Source organism: Pistacia vera, unplaced genomic scaffold, assembly GCF_008641045.1.
Source record: "Pistacia vera cultivar Batoury unplaced genomic scaffold, PisVer_v2 Contig663, whole genome shotgun sequence".
Lineage (NCBI taxonomy): Eukaryota > Viridiplantae > Streptophyta > Magnoliopsida > Sapindales > Anacardiaceae > Pistacia > Pistacia vera.
Window position 1 is genome coordinate 971131 of NW_022196516.1, and position 16458 is coordinate 987588.

Genomic DNA, 16458 nt, shown 5'->3' on the forward strand with positions numbered 1-16458 from the left:
ATCCAAAACCACTAATCTTTCTGTACATCAATAGTTACAATAATTGCTTGTTTGAGACATGAAAATAAAGGCTAGGGAATTGAAGGACGTAGCTACATTTGCTAACATGTAGAAAGGAAAACTCTTCTCTATAAGATTAAAGCTTTAAAACCTCCAATTATCTACATATAGCACAAGCATGTGATCATGCAATCATCACAAGTATATCAGAGTTAGATTTTGTCAACCAGAATTTTAGTGAGTGACAAAACAATGGCTGACTTAGAACTTCTTCGACAATGTATCTGATCTCTTCATCGATATGATCTTCAATTGCTCAACAAGGTGACCATAAACCCAACTTCAAGTTTCACATGATGACATGAGCGTGTAAACTTCAGACCTAGAGACATAAGCTTCAGAAAAATTAATTCCAGCAGCTCATAAATAAGTAAAAAGTTTTAGTAAAGATCAAAAAAAAAAAAAAAATGTATTCATCAACTTATATTTACTTCCACTATATATGTTGCAGTTCAATTTAGCTGCAAACCAAAATAAAGAATTACTAAACAGAAAATATACGCAAGTTTACAAAGAGCTTATTCTTTTCGTACAACTTAAACTTGAGAAGGAGCTAAGCTTGTCTGATCCTATGCAATGAAGTTCTTGTATGCAGTTAAATTTCAGTTTACCAATATAGTTGAAATCAAGACAAATTCACCAACTCTACACACACAAATTGCAGTTAAATCCTACCATAATGAATAGGAAAAATTATAAGAAGGAACGTTTAACACTCAAAATGAAGTTATCCTATATAGAGAGTCCACTGACACACACTACTAGCTCCTCCAAGTGATCAAGAAAAGGGAAGTGTATAAGAAGTTTTCTTAAGCCGAGCTTGAGCCTCGAAGTTAAGCAACAAGGAAATTGGGTTGGAGCGAATCCTCTGGGAAACTGGATTGGATTAATATGCTCTTGAAATATCATTACTGATTAGCTATATCTCACTAAAGAGTGCAGTGCATATGATGGAGAGTGGAAAATTTTTATCGTCTAATAACTTCTTCAACTACCCAACAAACTCAAGATCAAAAGTGAAAACATCAATACTAACACCTTCAGAAAGCTTCAAAATAACTCATGAACAGAGTCAATTACATAATATGATCATGTTATGTCAATTATTTCCCTACAAGCCTGATGTAGTCCTACTTCAAGAGTGTCAAGATCGACCTCATGCTCAAAGTACCAGTCTCAATACAATCGAGCTCATAAAGTGTTATTCCAATGTTTTATGGAAGAGGGTGGAGGTAGAGAGGTGTCGGGGAAGAGACCACTTCTGCTTATTTCTGATGCTTTTGCTCGTAACTCATATAGCTGACATTATAAAGGGCGATAATGATAAAATATTCTAACTAAAAATGTAATGTCCATGTGAACTACTTAGAATAGAAGCCATTTTCCCTTGAAGTTGCTGACGAAAAGTGCTTTCCATAAGTTAAAAAGGAAATATCTTCTTTTTACTACAGAAAGAAAATAACAGAAGAGAAAAAAGGATTTGCCTACCATTACAGAATGACAGCGAACAGATGGGCTAGCTTTCATCATCTGAACTGGAAAAATCCATTCGTTGATCTGCAATAGCTGGAAATAGTTTCTGGCGCATATCTGAAAATGGCTGCCGATTTTCTGAGCTAGGTGATGATGTTAGAGTCTCTTTCTTGCATGTCCTCACGGGCTTCGTTGTGTCTTTAACCTCTTTACATGCCTTATCCAACATTATCAAGAAATCACGTACAATCGCAAACAAACGTAACCCCTCATCCTTTCCTGAATTGCCATGAAAATAATCTGCTGTGTTCTTGACAAGATACATTATCCTTTGTTCTTCCTCCAGTAACCATGCAATATCAGCTTCTGCACTCTCTGCAAATTTAGTCAGTTTTTGACAGAACTCACTCTCTTCTTCCATACTTTTCATCTCAGAGTCAAGGAAATTTCTAGCTCTCGTCATCGAATTGCTTAGTTTTGACACTGCAGCTGTTAGGCTATCACCATCTATTACAGCTGCTTTTTTGACGTCTTCAAGTTCAGTGCTTAAACCTGAAACCACCTGAAGGCCAAGGCTGCGATAATTTTCTTCTGAGTCAAGGTTAGGTTCCTCAATAAAATCCTCTGACTTCACACTGGACATGCTTCGGCTTGCTTTCTCTGTACGCACAGCTCTTATGCCTTCAGAACGAATGATCTCCTGAACAACGAAATGTAGGAGTGTGGTCTTGCTGTCAGTTCCTTTTACATCTGATAGTTTCAAGAGTGTGTCAAGCTTAAATGCCTGTGCACCACCTCGGTAGGTACCATCATTCATCCGATTACCAGTTTTGAGCACTGCTTCTAAGAGTTTCAGGAATAGCCTACTACTTCTCAGTTTGTTGCAAGCTACCTGCCATTTTAGATGGGACTTTATTAAATAGTCAGTACTTCTTGCTACTTTTTATTTAAATTTAAAATAAAAATTAAAGGATACTATTTATGAATTTTACTTTCCTAAATCAAATTTTATGAGGCCACCATCTCTTCTGAAACACGACATCTTACCTCGAGAGTAATGAAGGACTCCTTAATCCCAGAGACTTCTTCCTGGTGAGAACTCATAAATATCAACGACTCTAGTCGTTTAAAGGCAAATGGGATATTAATCAAGACTTTGAGGAATCTCTCTGCGGCCCCAAGTTGTGAGACATCGCCTGAGAATAATCTAAGCTTTAGTTCCTCATCTGCGGTTGGTGCCATCTTCAACAAGGATTGGAGAAGTTCCACTGGAAGCTCATTACCTGATCCAAATTTTGAAAACATCAGCTACTGATGGCTTTGATGCTAAACAATTTAGAATAATCTGCGACAACTATAATCAAGCGGATACAAGTCAATAGAATAACTTGAACTCATCCATCAATACATTTTAGATTTCTTTTTAATTTTCAAGTCCGAAACTAAAATGCAACTAATTTCAAACAGTTATGGAAGAAAACAAGAACTCTCCTCATGCTATAACAGGTCAGTGCATAGCACTAATTTTTTAGTTTAGGGGGGAGCTGACCAATGAGTAAGTATTCAGAATTCTTGTCAGCCGATGCCACATGTTGCCCATGGAAGAATGGCAATTTAGAATGTCTAGATGCAAAATATCGAGATTTTCAGTAAAGTATGCCATCAAATTAGAGTTCTTCCTTTATGAACATTTAAAACAATGTGTCTGATGAACTCTAATCATATGATGTGTCCTATCATTTTGAAAAAATTTCAAGGAGATAGAAAGACCTTCTTGTAGAGCATCAACAACTTCCTCTGTTGTCAAATTCAGTGCTCGCAGTATGATGGATAAATTTTGTGCTTTTCTAGTGTCAATAATCCTAATGAACTGGTCTGTAGATTCGGAAGACATGGAGCGGTTTCTGCCTTCAGATTTGTTTTTATCCCCGGTATAACCGAATAAAGACTCTATCATCTCCTCATTGAACCTGTGACAGAACATCACATAATTTGGAATTTAAAGGGAAGATTTGGCATATTGTTTTCATGAGAAAAAAGAAAAAAGAAATGAAAGTTTCAAGGTAGACTTATAGTCTTACTGGAATGAACCAGCATTGATCTCATGCCAGACCATTGCGTGATCAGGGCTGGCAAGAACCTTATCCCAAAAAAATGGTTTTAGCTTGGTTTTTGCAGCTCCAGATTGGTTCAGTTCGAGTGGGGGGAGTGAGGCACGAACCGCTACTCCAGCAAGAGGTGAAGGTTGCTTTTTACCAGGGATTGGTTTTGGTGGTGGAACAGGTACTTTTGGAGGAGGTGGTGGTGGAGCTTTAGGACGAGGACGAGGGCAAGGAGGAGGTGGTGGTGGTCCAGGAGTTGGAGGTGGAGGAGGCGATTTTTTATCAAGCCCTGCAGCAGCTTCTGATGATGGAGCTTCAGAAGGACATGATTTATTATTATCAGCATTCATGGACGAAGTTCTTACGGCGAAAGAATTATTTCCTCTACCATTAGTAGGTTGTTTGTCACCCGGACCTCCCAAATTCATAGACTTCTGTGAGGAACCTGAAGTTTAAATTTCAAAAATATTGTTAAGACTTGCTTGGGAAAATGAAGATAATTTTGTGTCAATGAGAAAACAGAACCGATAAATGCATACCAGCAGATGAGCTTAAGTTGAGAAGAGGCCTATCATCTTTCTGTCCATCTCCAGGACCAATTTGGTTTTGGCGATTTGTGAAACAAAAGAAGAAAATCAGAGCAACAAGAGCAAATGTTGTCACTGCAGTTGTAGCAATAGCAGTAATGATTTCCATCTGTCTGCTGCCATGATCATGGTCCTTTTCGGGTTGATTTGCAACTGGAGGAGAATGTTTTCCGGCTGCAGGTTGGGGAGCAGTAGGAGAATGTTTTCCAGCGGCAGGTTGAAGACCAGGTGGAGAATGTTTTCCAAGTGCAGGTTGAGGACTACGAGAAGGACGTTTACTTGCTGCAGGCGCTGGTGGATGAAACATAGACCTCAAATTTCCAAATAGAGAACTTGCAGGCGCTGGACCTGGACTTATTGTCTTGGGTTCAGTCTCGGGGGCAGCGGCTGGAGCAAAAACAGGTGCTCGTAATTTTGCTTTCTGCCGAGGTTGCTCACTAATCAGGTTTCTTCTAGGAGCACTTGGCAAACTGAAACTGAATAGCAACTTAATATGCTTGAGGAACCAATGCTCAAAGCTACCCTCCTTGACAGAAACATGATAAAGAAGATTCTCCCTTCTTATGCAATCCGAAAGTGTTTGCTTCATTTGGGGAGGCAGAAGATTGATGTCTTTATGAATATACCCTTTTGTCAACACTGTTGATTTCAAGTCTATGGTTCCTTCCGGTGGGAAATATATTCCAAAATCCTCAAAAGCATTTATCCTTATTAATTCTTTCCTGCAATGAATCCATATCCGCTCTGCCTGTAATTAAAATGTTAATCAAAATTTCGTAATTTAGTGTTATAACATAGAATTGAACTAACTTGTAAGTGTCTCATATAACTATTCTAAAAAGTTTTCCCTTTTTCCCCCAACTACTGCTGCTGCTGTTGTTCTTTTCTCAGTCCTCATGGTCATTTCCGGTTACTAGAATCTCATGCTTTTAAATTGTCTTTTATAATTAGTTATTATCTTATGGGAGGTGAAAAGGGTTTTAATTAATAGATTAAAACCATGTATAACTATTTATATACAACAGCAAAGTCTCTCACTGAATTTAAATCTTCATAGCTGCTTAATCAGTGCAGAAATAGAGGCAATTTGATATTTTCAATTTACAAATTGAAACAATAATTTAATATTCTCCTAGATTCGGGGGTAGGTATAATTAATGTCTTCCTAAAGATTGCTTGTCTAAGCAGTGAAAGAAGAGTTTCACATTAATACACAAAAAGTATGAGAACAATCCGAAAACTTCCACCAAAATATACAGTCCTCGTTGCCTTAGTGGCTCAATCGGTTAGTCTTAAAAAAGAATTTCATTCATCTTAGACTTAGAAATTTCCTCTCGATTGGATAGAATTCGCGCTTTTCTCTTAAACTTGTGTACGAATTCCCAAAAGGAAGAGTTGCAACACAACGTCAATATCAAACTAACCAGCTTTGGAAGACATAATGTTCTAATTACAACCATAAACAAGAAATCAATTAAGGCAAGAGAGACAAATTTCGCGTACCATTTGTTCATCTAGCTGAGGAGATTTCCATCCACCTTCGTTGTCAAGATTAGAAGTTTGTGGTACCCTCTTCCTACATTCGATACACTCTATGGCCAATGCGCAAATGATAACCAAAAGAACTACGCCATAATCAGTTCTCAATTCCATTGCCATTACTTTCACTTACATTTTTTCTCATTTCATCGGATACCACAAAAACTTCACAAATATATTTATACAAACAAAACACAACGCGATCGGTCGCTCGCTCTTAGCCTCCGACACAATGCCAAGAAAACAAAACAAAAAAAAACACAATAATAACGCACGTACGTATGTGAATCGATCAATCTTTAGAAATAATAACAAAAGCTGAACAATGTACGTACGTACGAGATTACGATCAACAGAAGAAAAGCTGGAAATGAAACCCAGAAGGCAGCAAGAGTAATGTTGAAAAGATTTGTGATCATTCAAATTTTTCTTGTTTTGCGGGAGAAGACAGAAGAGAGAAATGACGTACGTGAACGTGAGGAGAACAATGTGGGACACCCATGGTAGCCCAGTTTCTTTTCCCTTTTACCTTCTTATTTTATATCTCCCTATTTTTATTTATCCATCTTATTACAAGTCAATCAATAAAATAATATCTTTTAAAAAAACTATATATAGGTCTATCATACAAGTATTCTTACATGTACAATTGCTATTTTATTATGGTATGCTTTAATTTAATTTTATTTTTTTTATGGTGGTTTGACTTGTGTTAAATGAAATGATTTTAATATGGTGAAATTATTTTCAACATGGTAATAACCTCACTATTAAATGAATTGAATTCAAATATTTTTTAATAAAATTTATTAATATTGTTTAAAAAAGTATAAGAGAATGAAATTGTAGTGGGGCAGGCATGTGTAAAAGCAGCCTTGAATATAGGCCATTTGTAAATTGAAAATAAAACAGCATTGAAATTAGAGGATGATAATGTTATATATTTTAAGCATTAGATAATTAGTCTACAATAAATTTATCTGCCTTTTATTTTCTATGGGTGTGGTGCTTTACCTCAAAATCCATGGACTTATTTGAGGAAATTTTTTGCATCTTTTCCCCTTTTGGATCATTTCATTCTCATGCTTCATCTTCAGGCAACCATATGCTTGAGCTAATTGTAGCAGAGAAATCCGATCTGTTTTGAAATTTACATTGTAAACCATATTCAAATAAACTTCCAACATCAACATATTACATATTTAACCAAAGCTACTAAACTGGTTGACAGTAAAATCGAAGCTCAAGCCCCTGAAATGTGTAACCTTCAGTCAAAGGTCAACATTGGGTGGGATCCCATTCCCCACTTTCAAGAATCCACTGCCTCTGCTCTGCTCTTTCAATAATTCAATGCTAAGGTGGGTGAGTTTGTTTCTTCAGGGCTATTTATCGATGGATTCCTACAAAACATAATTGCAAAACTTAATACCCCAAATTTAAACAAGGGTAAAAAGCCTCGCCAATTAACCAATCTAATCAAAATTGATTACCTCTTTCTTTTACAACCCGCAGAGTCTTCAGTTGAAAATTTTGTACTCATGATGTCCACAGCTTGTAGCTATGGGTTTAAAAAATAAAAACCAGATAATGCATTAATGTTCATATGACAAAGAACAGTTAATATTTTAAATCAGAGAGTTTTTTTTTTTTTTTTTAAATTACACCGGTTCTGTTACCTCGTTAATCTCCTGAATTGTGGATTCACTCACTTTAACAAGTAACTGTTCCTGTTCAAAACACAAAGATAGATAGATTATTACTGATTTTCAGAGTCATAGGGATCAAACTAAATAATGTAAATGAAACTTTAGGGTGCAAAAGATAACTCACTTTCAGCTTTTCTACACGTTGAATAGCACCATCAAGGTGTTGCTGACACATATTAGCTTCACCAATTGTGTTGATGTTCTCCACCTTGGGTTGGTAAAAGCTGTTTTTCATTTTTTTTTTTTTAAAATATTTGAGTAGGACGAATAAAATTAATATAAACAACATCAAGTTTTCGGAGATTCATCTCAAATTGTATCTGAAACATAACCTCACTGATTACTGATTATTCACAATCTAAGACCTAAATTAATCATGTAGAATATAACTGGGAGAAGGTAATGGACAGAAAATACAGTATGACCTCATCTTTTCCTCTGCCTCATCGTGCTGCTTATTGAGCTCAAGAAGTTTTCTCTCAAGTGCCTTGGAACCCAGAAAGAGATGAAAATCAATCACTAAATTTGGTAGATTTCTATATAAGTAGTGTCTTTTAAGCATGTGATTAAAGGTTACCTCCTTCCTGAGCTTGTCATGCCATCATCAATGAGTGAATTATTCAAAGAACAATCAAACAAATAATTATCATCAGAAAATAATTTAAAAACACATTTGAATCTGTGTGCATCAAGAAAAACTACAGTTGAGAGGAGATAGACGAAATCAAACTTTGCTATCATTTCCAGCATTTCTTCTTCATATTTTGAATGCTTGAGGCTTCGACACAAACGCTGAGACAAAAAAAATATATTACACAGCTAGTAAATTAAACACATAAAATAGAAACACAGAGAGAGAAACAGAGACTAATTACCTCTTCATTTTCAACCGATCTTCAATAGCATTTAGATAATAATAGCCAACATTACAGCCAAAACAAACTTGTAAGTAACCCATCATGTATAACTCTGGATCAAAAAGAATTGACTAAGAACATTATAAACCCACACCCTTGATATTCATCATGTTGGTCAATATAGCGAAGAAACATATCCTCAATACTACAAAAGCCACAGAAAAATATAAAAAAAAAAAAAAACAGAGAGAAAAGATCAGAAGATGAAATATAGAAAAATAAAATACAAGACGAAGACCATGAAAGAGAGAACATAAATTCTGGGATTGTGAATTTAAGACAAAGTATAAAGTATGAACCTTCCACAGCTAGAAAACTTAGTCAATCTACCAGTGGGAGAAAACATTAGAAGACCAACATCTGCATCACATAATACAGGTAGTTCATTGGCCTTCTTTAAAATCCCATCTCTGCGCTTCGTATATGTTGTTTGGAGAGTGACAGTACTAGCAATTTTCTTAATTGGGATCTCTCTACGACCCATGGTGGATACAAGTTAGAGCACAAAGTGATGAAGGGGGATGCAATGGAGTAATCTTATTTGATAAAAAGGTGAGGATGCATTTAATTTTCAGGCTTTGTGATGAGGGTAGAAAGCCAATTGTCCAAAATTCATCATCCATCATCACTAGAGGATTCTTTAGCCAGTTGACTGTAAAAAAAAAAAATGTGAAACTTATATTCAAAAACACTTTATACATAAATAAAATTAATTACGACAAACTAAAAATATCCAGGCGGACAGGTTTGACACATCTGCAGAAGAGGGGCCACTGAAGGGGATGCGTTTTGTTGATAATCGGACTAATATGATTTGGAGACAAAAAAAAAAAAAAAGAGCTAAAGGGCATAATTTCATAAAAAACTTATGTCATATTAAGTAAGCAATGATCAATTGCCAAAGAAAATATTATACAAGTTCATTTGGATTTCTGGCTTAGATACACTGGTTATCATATTATTGAAAACTATTTATTATGTTTTCCGTAGTTGTGTTTTTACATTTACAGATGAAAGTTAAAACTTTTCTAACATATGCTAGAAATACCATTTAAAATTACCAAGCTTTGAAATACCGCAGTCTGGACTGGATCGATTATTCGATTTACCATTTACGAGTTAAACTGAAGTAAAGTAAGTCATTTGCTCTCTAAAAGATAATGTACATTCGTAGCATCAACGCTAAGTAAAAATATTAATAATACTTTATACTCACTTGCCCTACCAAGGTGGGGATGTAGCTCAGATGGTAGAGCGCTCGCTTAGCATGCGAGAGGTACGGGGATCGATACCCCGCATCTCCATTTTTCAAGATATTATTTTTATGTATTAAGACAAATTAACCAATAAATTCTCAACTATTTAAATATTATTTATTTCCCAACTAAATATTTATTTTCACCAGATTTTAAATACAGTGTTATCTTTTATGTAGTAAGACTAATTAACCAATAAAATTTCCCTACTAGATAATTTTTTTCACCACTTTTTAGAGACTATTTTTTTATATAATAAAACTAATTAACCGATAAAATTTCCCAACTAAATATTTTTTTTTTTTCAAAAAATACATACATATTCATTAACTGATATCTTATTTAGTTACAATCATTGTGAGGTGATGAAATCTCAAATGGCATAGTTTAAAGACATGTGGTTGATCTAGAATGGCGTCAAGTAGTATGAGCTCATATATATCATCTAATAGTTCATTTAATTTACAATAGATTTTGGGGTGATAAAATATCAACCGGTATACTTCAAGAACAATGGAAAAGCTTTAATGACGTTTAAGTATTATGATATCATTTTCATAAGAGTAAAAGATATATTCCCACCCAAGGTCTGACGAAATCCTAAGTTAGCACCCCAAGTTCCATTTATTCCAGATTCTCACTCTTAAAGTAACGGAAAATGGTTAGATATAATGGCTCAGGGGTAAAGTGGTCATTTCACAGAGGAGGCGCACATTAGCAGATCGCTGTCCCTAACAAAGCTCCGGCGCATGTTAGCCAACATCGCTGCCGACGTTTTTCGCCCTTTTCCGGTGATTCTTCCATCCAAAATCACCATTGTCACCACCATTCGAACCCTCATCCTCCCCTCTACAAAACCTTACCCTTCACAACCCTTCATCACTCGCCAATTGCCAGCCACAACAGCCGTCACATGCGATTGGTTTTCGTCGGTCTCCACCAGCGAATGGCCACTAAATGGTTGCTGGGGACATAGGGGTTTTGTACATTTGGAGACGCTGGTTGCATTGGTGACGTCCAATTGGATTTTTGTCGCCGGAATTGATCGGAATCTAGCGAAGAACGACAAAAACCTAAGCTTGACGGCGCCGGCGATGGGACGGCCCAATGGGTTGGGAACTAGTGGGGTTTTGGACGACGGACAATGTTGAAGGTGATGGAGGTGACCAGAGGGTTCGCCGCCATCGAAAACACCCCATATCCGGTGAAAACCTAGACGGTGCGCAGTCACTGAGGGTGTAATTGAAGTAATTTCAAAATAAGATGGTTAATTTTATAATTTTAGTAATTTAGGGGTTAAAACATAATTTATTAATTTAGGGTTAAAGGCATTATGGTAATTACACCCTCACTACCCTAAAAATTGTTAACAGTGTTATTTTAAGGATGTGAATCTAGATTAAATGGAACTTGGGGTACCAACTTGGGATTTCATCAAACCTTGGGTGGGAATATGTCGTTTACTCTCTTCATAATTCAAAAGCTTATTGACATCATATTTATCATTTAATAGTTCATTTAATTTATAATAGACTTGGGGATGATAAAATATCAATCGGTATACTTTAAGACGCATTTAAATTGGAGCGAGAAAATGAAGCAAGACAAAGATTTGAAGTCAAGGAAGACAGAGATATGGAGAAAAATTGACTCCCCGGCCATCCCAAGTTTCAATTTAACAAAATGGCCTTGAAAATGTTTTTCATTTTTTTTTTTAAATTTGGAGAAGCTGACGTGGCACGGTTAGGATTCAATAAACATGTAAAATGGGTTAAAATGAAAGGATTAAAACATATGTGGAAAAAATCATAATCAATGAAAGTTTTTTAAAATTTGAAATTTAAAAGTTCGCCCCACCCATTCAAATCGCTTAATCGAAACTTATTAGGGCAAAAATCGATTTCTTGAACCCAAACAGAGACTGTGCGATTTTCCATCCAAACTCCAAATTTTCACACCATATTCAATCCTAAATTGTTGAACCTTAAACGGAATACAGTCGTGATTTTCGATCGAAACTGCAAATTTTCACACCAAATTCAATCCTAAAATCGATTTCTTAAACCCTAAACGGAATCTCTGCGATTTCTGGCGATACAGTCCAGATTTCTGATCGAAACTGCAAATTTTCACACCAAATTCAATCATAAACCATGGCTGACATTCACAATGAGGACGAAAACCCAACACCACTTGGAATCCTAGAGTCCGGTGACACAAGCAGTTCAATAGCTACTCCGGTGGATCATCCAATCAGTGAAAGTGGTCCATAGGCAGAGGAGACGACGGCGGCATAACAACAGAGAGAAGAATCGCAAAATGGTTTTGCAAAGGAGGAGGCCAGTGAGAATTCAGGCGAGGAGGAGGAGGAGGAGTCCGGCGAAGAGGAGGAGGTCGGAGAGAATGCAGGCGACAAGGAGGCCAGCAAAGAAAGGGTACGTATTTGTTTTGGGAGTATTGTTGTGTACTATCGCTTAAACGATTCATCGCTTTTAATCATGGTGCTTAAGCAATCTTGTCCGAGGCAGAATCAACATCTGCCCAGCTCTAAGATCGCTTAAGCGATTCATCTCTTTTACTCATGGTCGCTTAAGCGATTCTAGATCGCTTAAGCGATTTTGTCCGAGGCAGAATCAACATCTGCCCAGATCTAAGATCGCTTAAGCTATCTTTCGTATCGCTTAAGCGATTCATTTAGTTTACTCTTGGTTGCTTAAGCGATCTGAAATCGCTTAAGCGGCCACAGAGGTAATTTTTTATTGCTGATATGTTGTTTATTAGTTGTTTTGGTTTATTTTTGTTGGTGATATTTTGTTTATATCAATTGTGTAGATTGTGCGGACCGTAAACTATAAAGAGTTCTGGTTGGACATTGTAAGCGAGAAGATACCGTACATCCCTATAAGGGTGATGGTCAGGTCGAGTTGGGATGTTTTTGAGAGAATAAAAGGGATTTTAGATGGATTGAGGAATGGTCAACGACGATTCAAAGAGACTTGTTTCGGTCAGTTTTTGAAAATCGGAACAAATTGGAAAAAGGCATTCTGGGGGCAGGGAGTGCATTATATGTTGCTGCACTCAGTAAAATGCAAAAAAAAGCAAGAAATGTGGTTCGTGGTGGATGGAAAGCCACTACGTTTGGGGATGATGGAATATGCGTTGGTGATCGGCTTAGGATGTGGGAAAATGCCAGATAAAGATTGTAAAACCCCTCCCTAGCCGGGTATTTCCTAAGTATCCATTGGCCATTGAGAACCTAGAAAACGCACGCTTAGGAAAGAAGTTTATTTTAAAATCTTATTTAAAGAATAGACCTGTAGTTTAAAAATATATTTTTAATTTAATTTCTAAACTATAATAAGTTCATTGTACAAGTCAAAAATATAGTTTCCTTTCTTGGAGTAAATTATGAAATCCATAGTAATACTTACTAGAACATACACACTTTTACAAAATTTACTAGCAATTTGATTTCCTTTATTAATACAACATATTTACTCCATTATAGAACATGGACATATTTACTGCATTACGAAATATGAACTTAATTACTACACTAAATATTAGCAAAACCATTCAATAGTCATCATTAAAACATCCTTTCATGCTCATAGCGTCCCTCGGAATCCTCTTCCAGCTTCATGCCTTAATCCTTACCTGCAAAACATTTTAAAACATTTTGTGGGGTGAGCGGTAATCACTCAGTAAGGAATATGGCCGTTTATAAACTATTATGGTTCATTATACAAGTATATATTACTTAGGACCTTACCTACCTACAAAACATTACCTTCATTCTTTGACATAACAAGTTCATAAAACATATCATACACTTTGGACTTTTCTCATAAACATAAGTCATAACATAACCATACATAATATAACATAGAACATATATGACTTATGAAATATTCATGTACATGGCATGCTTATTTCTTTTGTCTTTATACTTGATGGTTTCATTAGTCTTTGTTATCCGATCGGATTCATTTAAACCATTACCTTGTTCTTGGTCGTCACCTCAAAGGACTCATGGTTTCCATAAGAATTCCATTCCTCTGATCTTGGTTTATACCTCAAGAGACTCATGGAATTCATTCTTTAACATTTCATAAATTTTTCATAAGACAACTAAATAAGCTATATGCATTACCATTATGAATGCAAACATATGGACTAACATATTCCATGCTCAATCATACTATATTCTCCTACTAAACTTCTTAACTTAATTCATTCAATTTCTCATACAATACAAAGAATTTCAGTAGTAAGATTATTCAGGGGTTTATTAGAATTAGAAACAAATGGGAATTTCCATTAAGAAGGTGGATGCCATACAGTTCGTTACTTTTCAAGCAATTTTTACCTTATCTTACAATTCGAACTGGTTCTTGCCTAAAACACAAAAGTTTTAGGTCTGTTTCTCAACTTTTTAACACTTCAAGAATCAACTCAATCGGACTTCTATAACTTCAGTTATGACTGATTCAGTGAAGCATGTACAGTATAAGTCTTAAAACAGCCAAATCCGAATTCTATTCATTTTAACCATGTCACCTTCATTTGCACATTCATATTATTTGCCATATCATTCTAAGTATAAAAGGCCATAAAAACCTCCCTTTTTACAGAACCAAAAAGTGCCAAAACATCGTCCAACTACAAATCTCTTAATTGGCATAATCATCCTCCATATGCACACATACACCAATCAACACACCCATTTAAACAATCCATAACCAAAACATAGCCTCACACTCATATTAACATAAATAAATGTAAGTTTCATAAAACATAGGTGTTATCAATTGTAGTCATAAGGGAGATTTTTTTTCCTTACCTTGGTATTCAAAACACAAAGACACTCCTTCTTAGCTCCAAAAGTTCACCCTTTCTACTTTACACACATAACCACTTATGAATTTCTCTTTTAACTAAAAGATAAAAAAAACTAGGGTTTTGAAACTCACCTTAAACCCTGAAATTGAAGTTCTTTAAGTGTGGATGGTGATCTCCTTTGAAAATCAACTTGAAATCCTAAGAAAATTTGAGAATAAAATGCTTGGATTAGTGGCTTTTATGGTAGATTTAAGAGAGGAAGAAGAAGATGATACATTTGGGGTGTACAAGGCCGACTACTCTCTCTTAAAACCTTGTAAATATTTATTCCATTGATACTCTATTATGATTGGTCAGTAAAAGTTAGATATAAGGGTCATTTGGCATAATTTTTTCATATAAGGGCGTTTTGGTCATTTCCAGCACAACATAATAATTAGCACTCATTTAATGCCATTTGACTTCTTTAAAACACTTAACAATTAAGCAATCCCATTAGGTAAATGACTAATTTACCCTTGGTGCACTTTTATGGATACTTAATTCATATGGATTTGTATGAAAAGACCATTATACCCTTAGTTACCGTTTACGCCATTTAACCATATCAATCAACTTTATGACCATTCTACCCTCATTTCTCTTCAATGACATCACCCTTTACACTTTATAATTGCCACATCTCGAAATACATGTAAATTGACCATTTTACCCTTCCATTCAAAAAAAGAAAATTACTTGAATAGGTAAATTTCATACCTTAGGGCATCGGAATAATAACGTGGGGTTTACAAGGATGAGGCAAAGGCAATAAAGGAGAGTGGGCCAGCCGTAAGGTTGGTTGAGAAGGTTTTGCAGAGGAAAACGTCTATTACAGGATGCGATTTAGAGAAGATTATAAGAAGAGTTCGGTTTACCGATCCAGAGAAGTTCAAACTGTGCTTGGTATTGTTCTTACATTCGATCCTAATGGCTGGTGACTCAACAAAAGCCGTTGATATGGATTGGGTGAGGTTTGCAAGCAACTTGGACTTCTTTAATTCTTATCTGTGGAGACGGGTAACATTTAAGCGAACCATGGACTCTCTGTAAGGGAAAAACATGGCGTTAAAGCAGTCCCAATGGGTCGGGAAGGATAAACCGAGCATGTACAATTTGTTTGGCTTCCCATGGGCAATGCAGGTAAATATTAATAGTTTTTTGTTATATTTTTTGTAATATATGTGTTTGAATTATGATATTGGACTGTTTTTTTACAATGTAGGCTTGGATGTATGAGGCCGTCCCTGTCTTCGCTAAGGCGGGGGGGAGGGGGAAGAGTTTGGATGTGTGACAGTAATTTCCTAGGATATTGCGGTGGCATGTCCAGAAATAAACACATTGGGATTACGACCAAATAGACATTGAAATTGAAGCGGATGGGGTAAGATTAAAGGATTAAGCTTTTGAATATGCAACTGCTTTAAAATGTCGCTTCAATCTCATTAATTTTGTTTCTTATTGTAGGGAGTCGTCCGTCCCTTTCTCACCGCTACTGGGGGTGAAGCGAAATAGGAGTATGTCACATCTTTTGAACCAGTGGAGGATGAAAGGGATGAACAGATAGACCGCCTGATGCGGGACCTAGAAGGGGTCATGCATGTGACGGCAGTTGCAGGGTCACTACTTGAGAACGTGGTTGACGCCGAAGATGATGAAGCTCCAATCGGCGGGAGGGGGGAGGAGGAGGAGGAGGAGGAGAGGGAGGAAGAGGTTTGTATGCCTCAGCAAACTGGTATAACAAGTACCGCTTTGCCGAGACATCGGCGTCGGGAGAATGAGGTGGTTGACCTCATAAACGACCTGTTTGAGAATTTTACAACAGCCGTTTATGACAGGTTTGACAAGATGGAAGAGAGGATGAAAAGGGTGGAGTAGAAAGTGGATAAGGTGGCTGAGAAAGTTGGTATGGTGGAGGAGGAAGTTGGTGGAGTATT

The 16458-nt window shown here is 36.3% G+C and overlaps 2 protein-coding genes and 1 non-coding gene across 3 annotated transcripts; 1 reads left to right on the forward strand and 2 right to left on the reverse strand.

Annotated features, from left to right (window-relative positions):
* Nucleotides 1-1576: 1576 nt before the first annotated feature.
* LOC116112542 (formin-like protein 3) lies at nucleotides 1577-5126 on the reverse strand. The gene is made up of 6 exons (XM_031398667.1): nucleotides 5088-5126; nucleotides 4175-4970; nucleotides 3615-4080; nucleotides 3304-3503; nucleotides 2581-2816; nucleotides 1577-2425 (listed from the first exon to the last, which is right to left on the reverse strand). The coding sequence occupies exons 1-6, from the start codon at nucleotides 5124-5126 to the stop codon at nucleotides 1577-1579; spliced, it is 2586 nt and encodes an 861-aa protein (XP_031254527.1).
* A 1699-nt stretch (nucleotides 5127-6825) lies between these two features.
* Nucleotides 6826-9013, reverse strand: LOC116112498 (agamous-like MADS-box protein AGL66). The gene is made up of 10 exons (XM_031398630.1): nucleotides 8684-9013; nucleotides 8479-8529; nucleotides 8343-8361; nucleotides 8198-8259; nucleotides 8045-8051; nucleotides 7893-7954; nucleotides 7592-7691; nucleotides 7438-7488; nucleotides 7252-7319; nucleotides 6826-7161 (listed from the first exon to the last, which is right to left on the reverse strand). Exons 1-10 carry the CDS (start codon nucleotides 8866-8868, stop codon nucleotides 7101-7103), a joined length of 666 nt encoding a protein of 221 aa, XP_031254490.1. The 5' UTR covers nucleotides 8869-9013; the 3' UTR covers nucleotides 6826-7100.
* Nucleotides 9014-9615: 602 nt separating this feature from the next.
* Nucleotides 9616-9688, forward strand: TRNAA-AGC. Its single transcript has one exon. It is a non-coding gene; the product is annotated as a tRNA-Ala (tRNA).
* Nucleotides 9689-16458: the final 6770 nt, after the last annotated feature.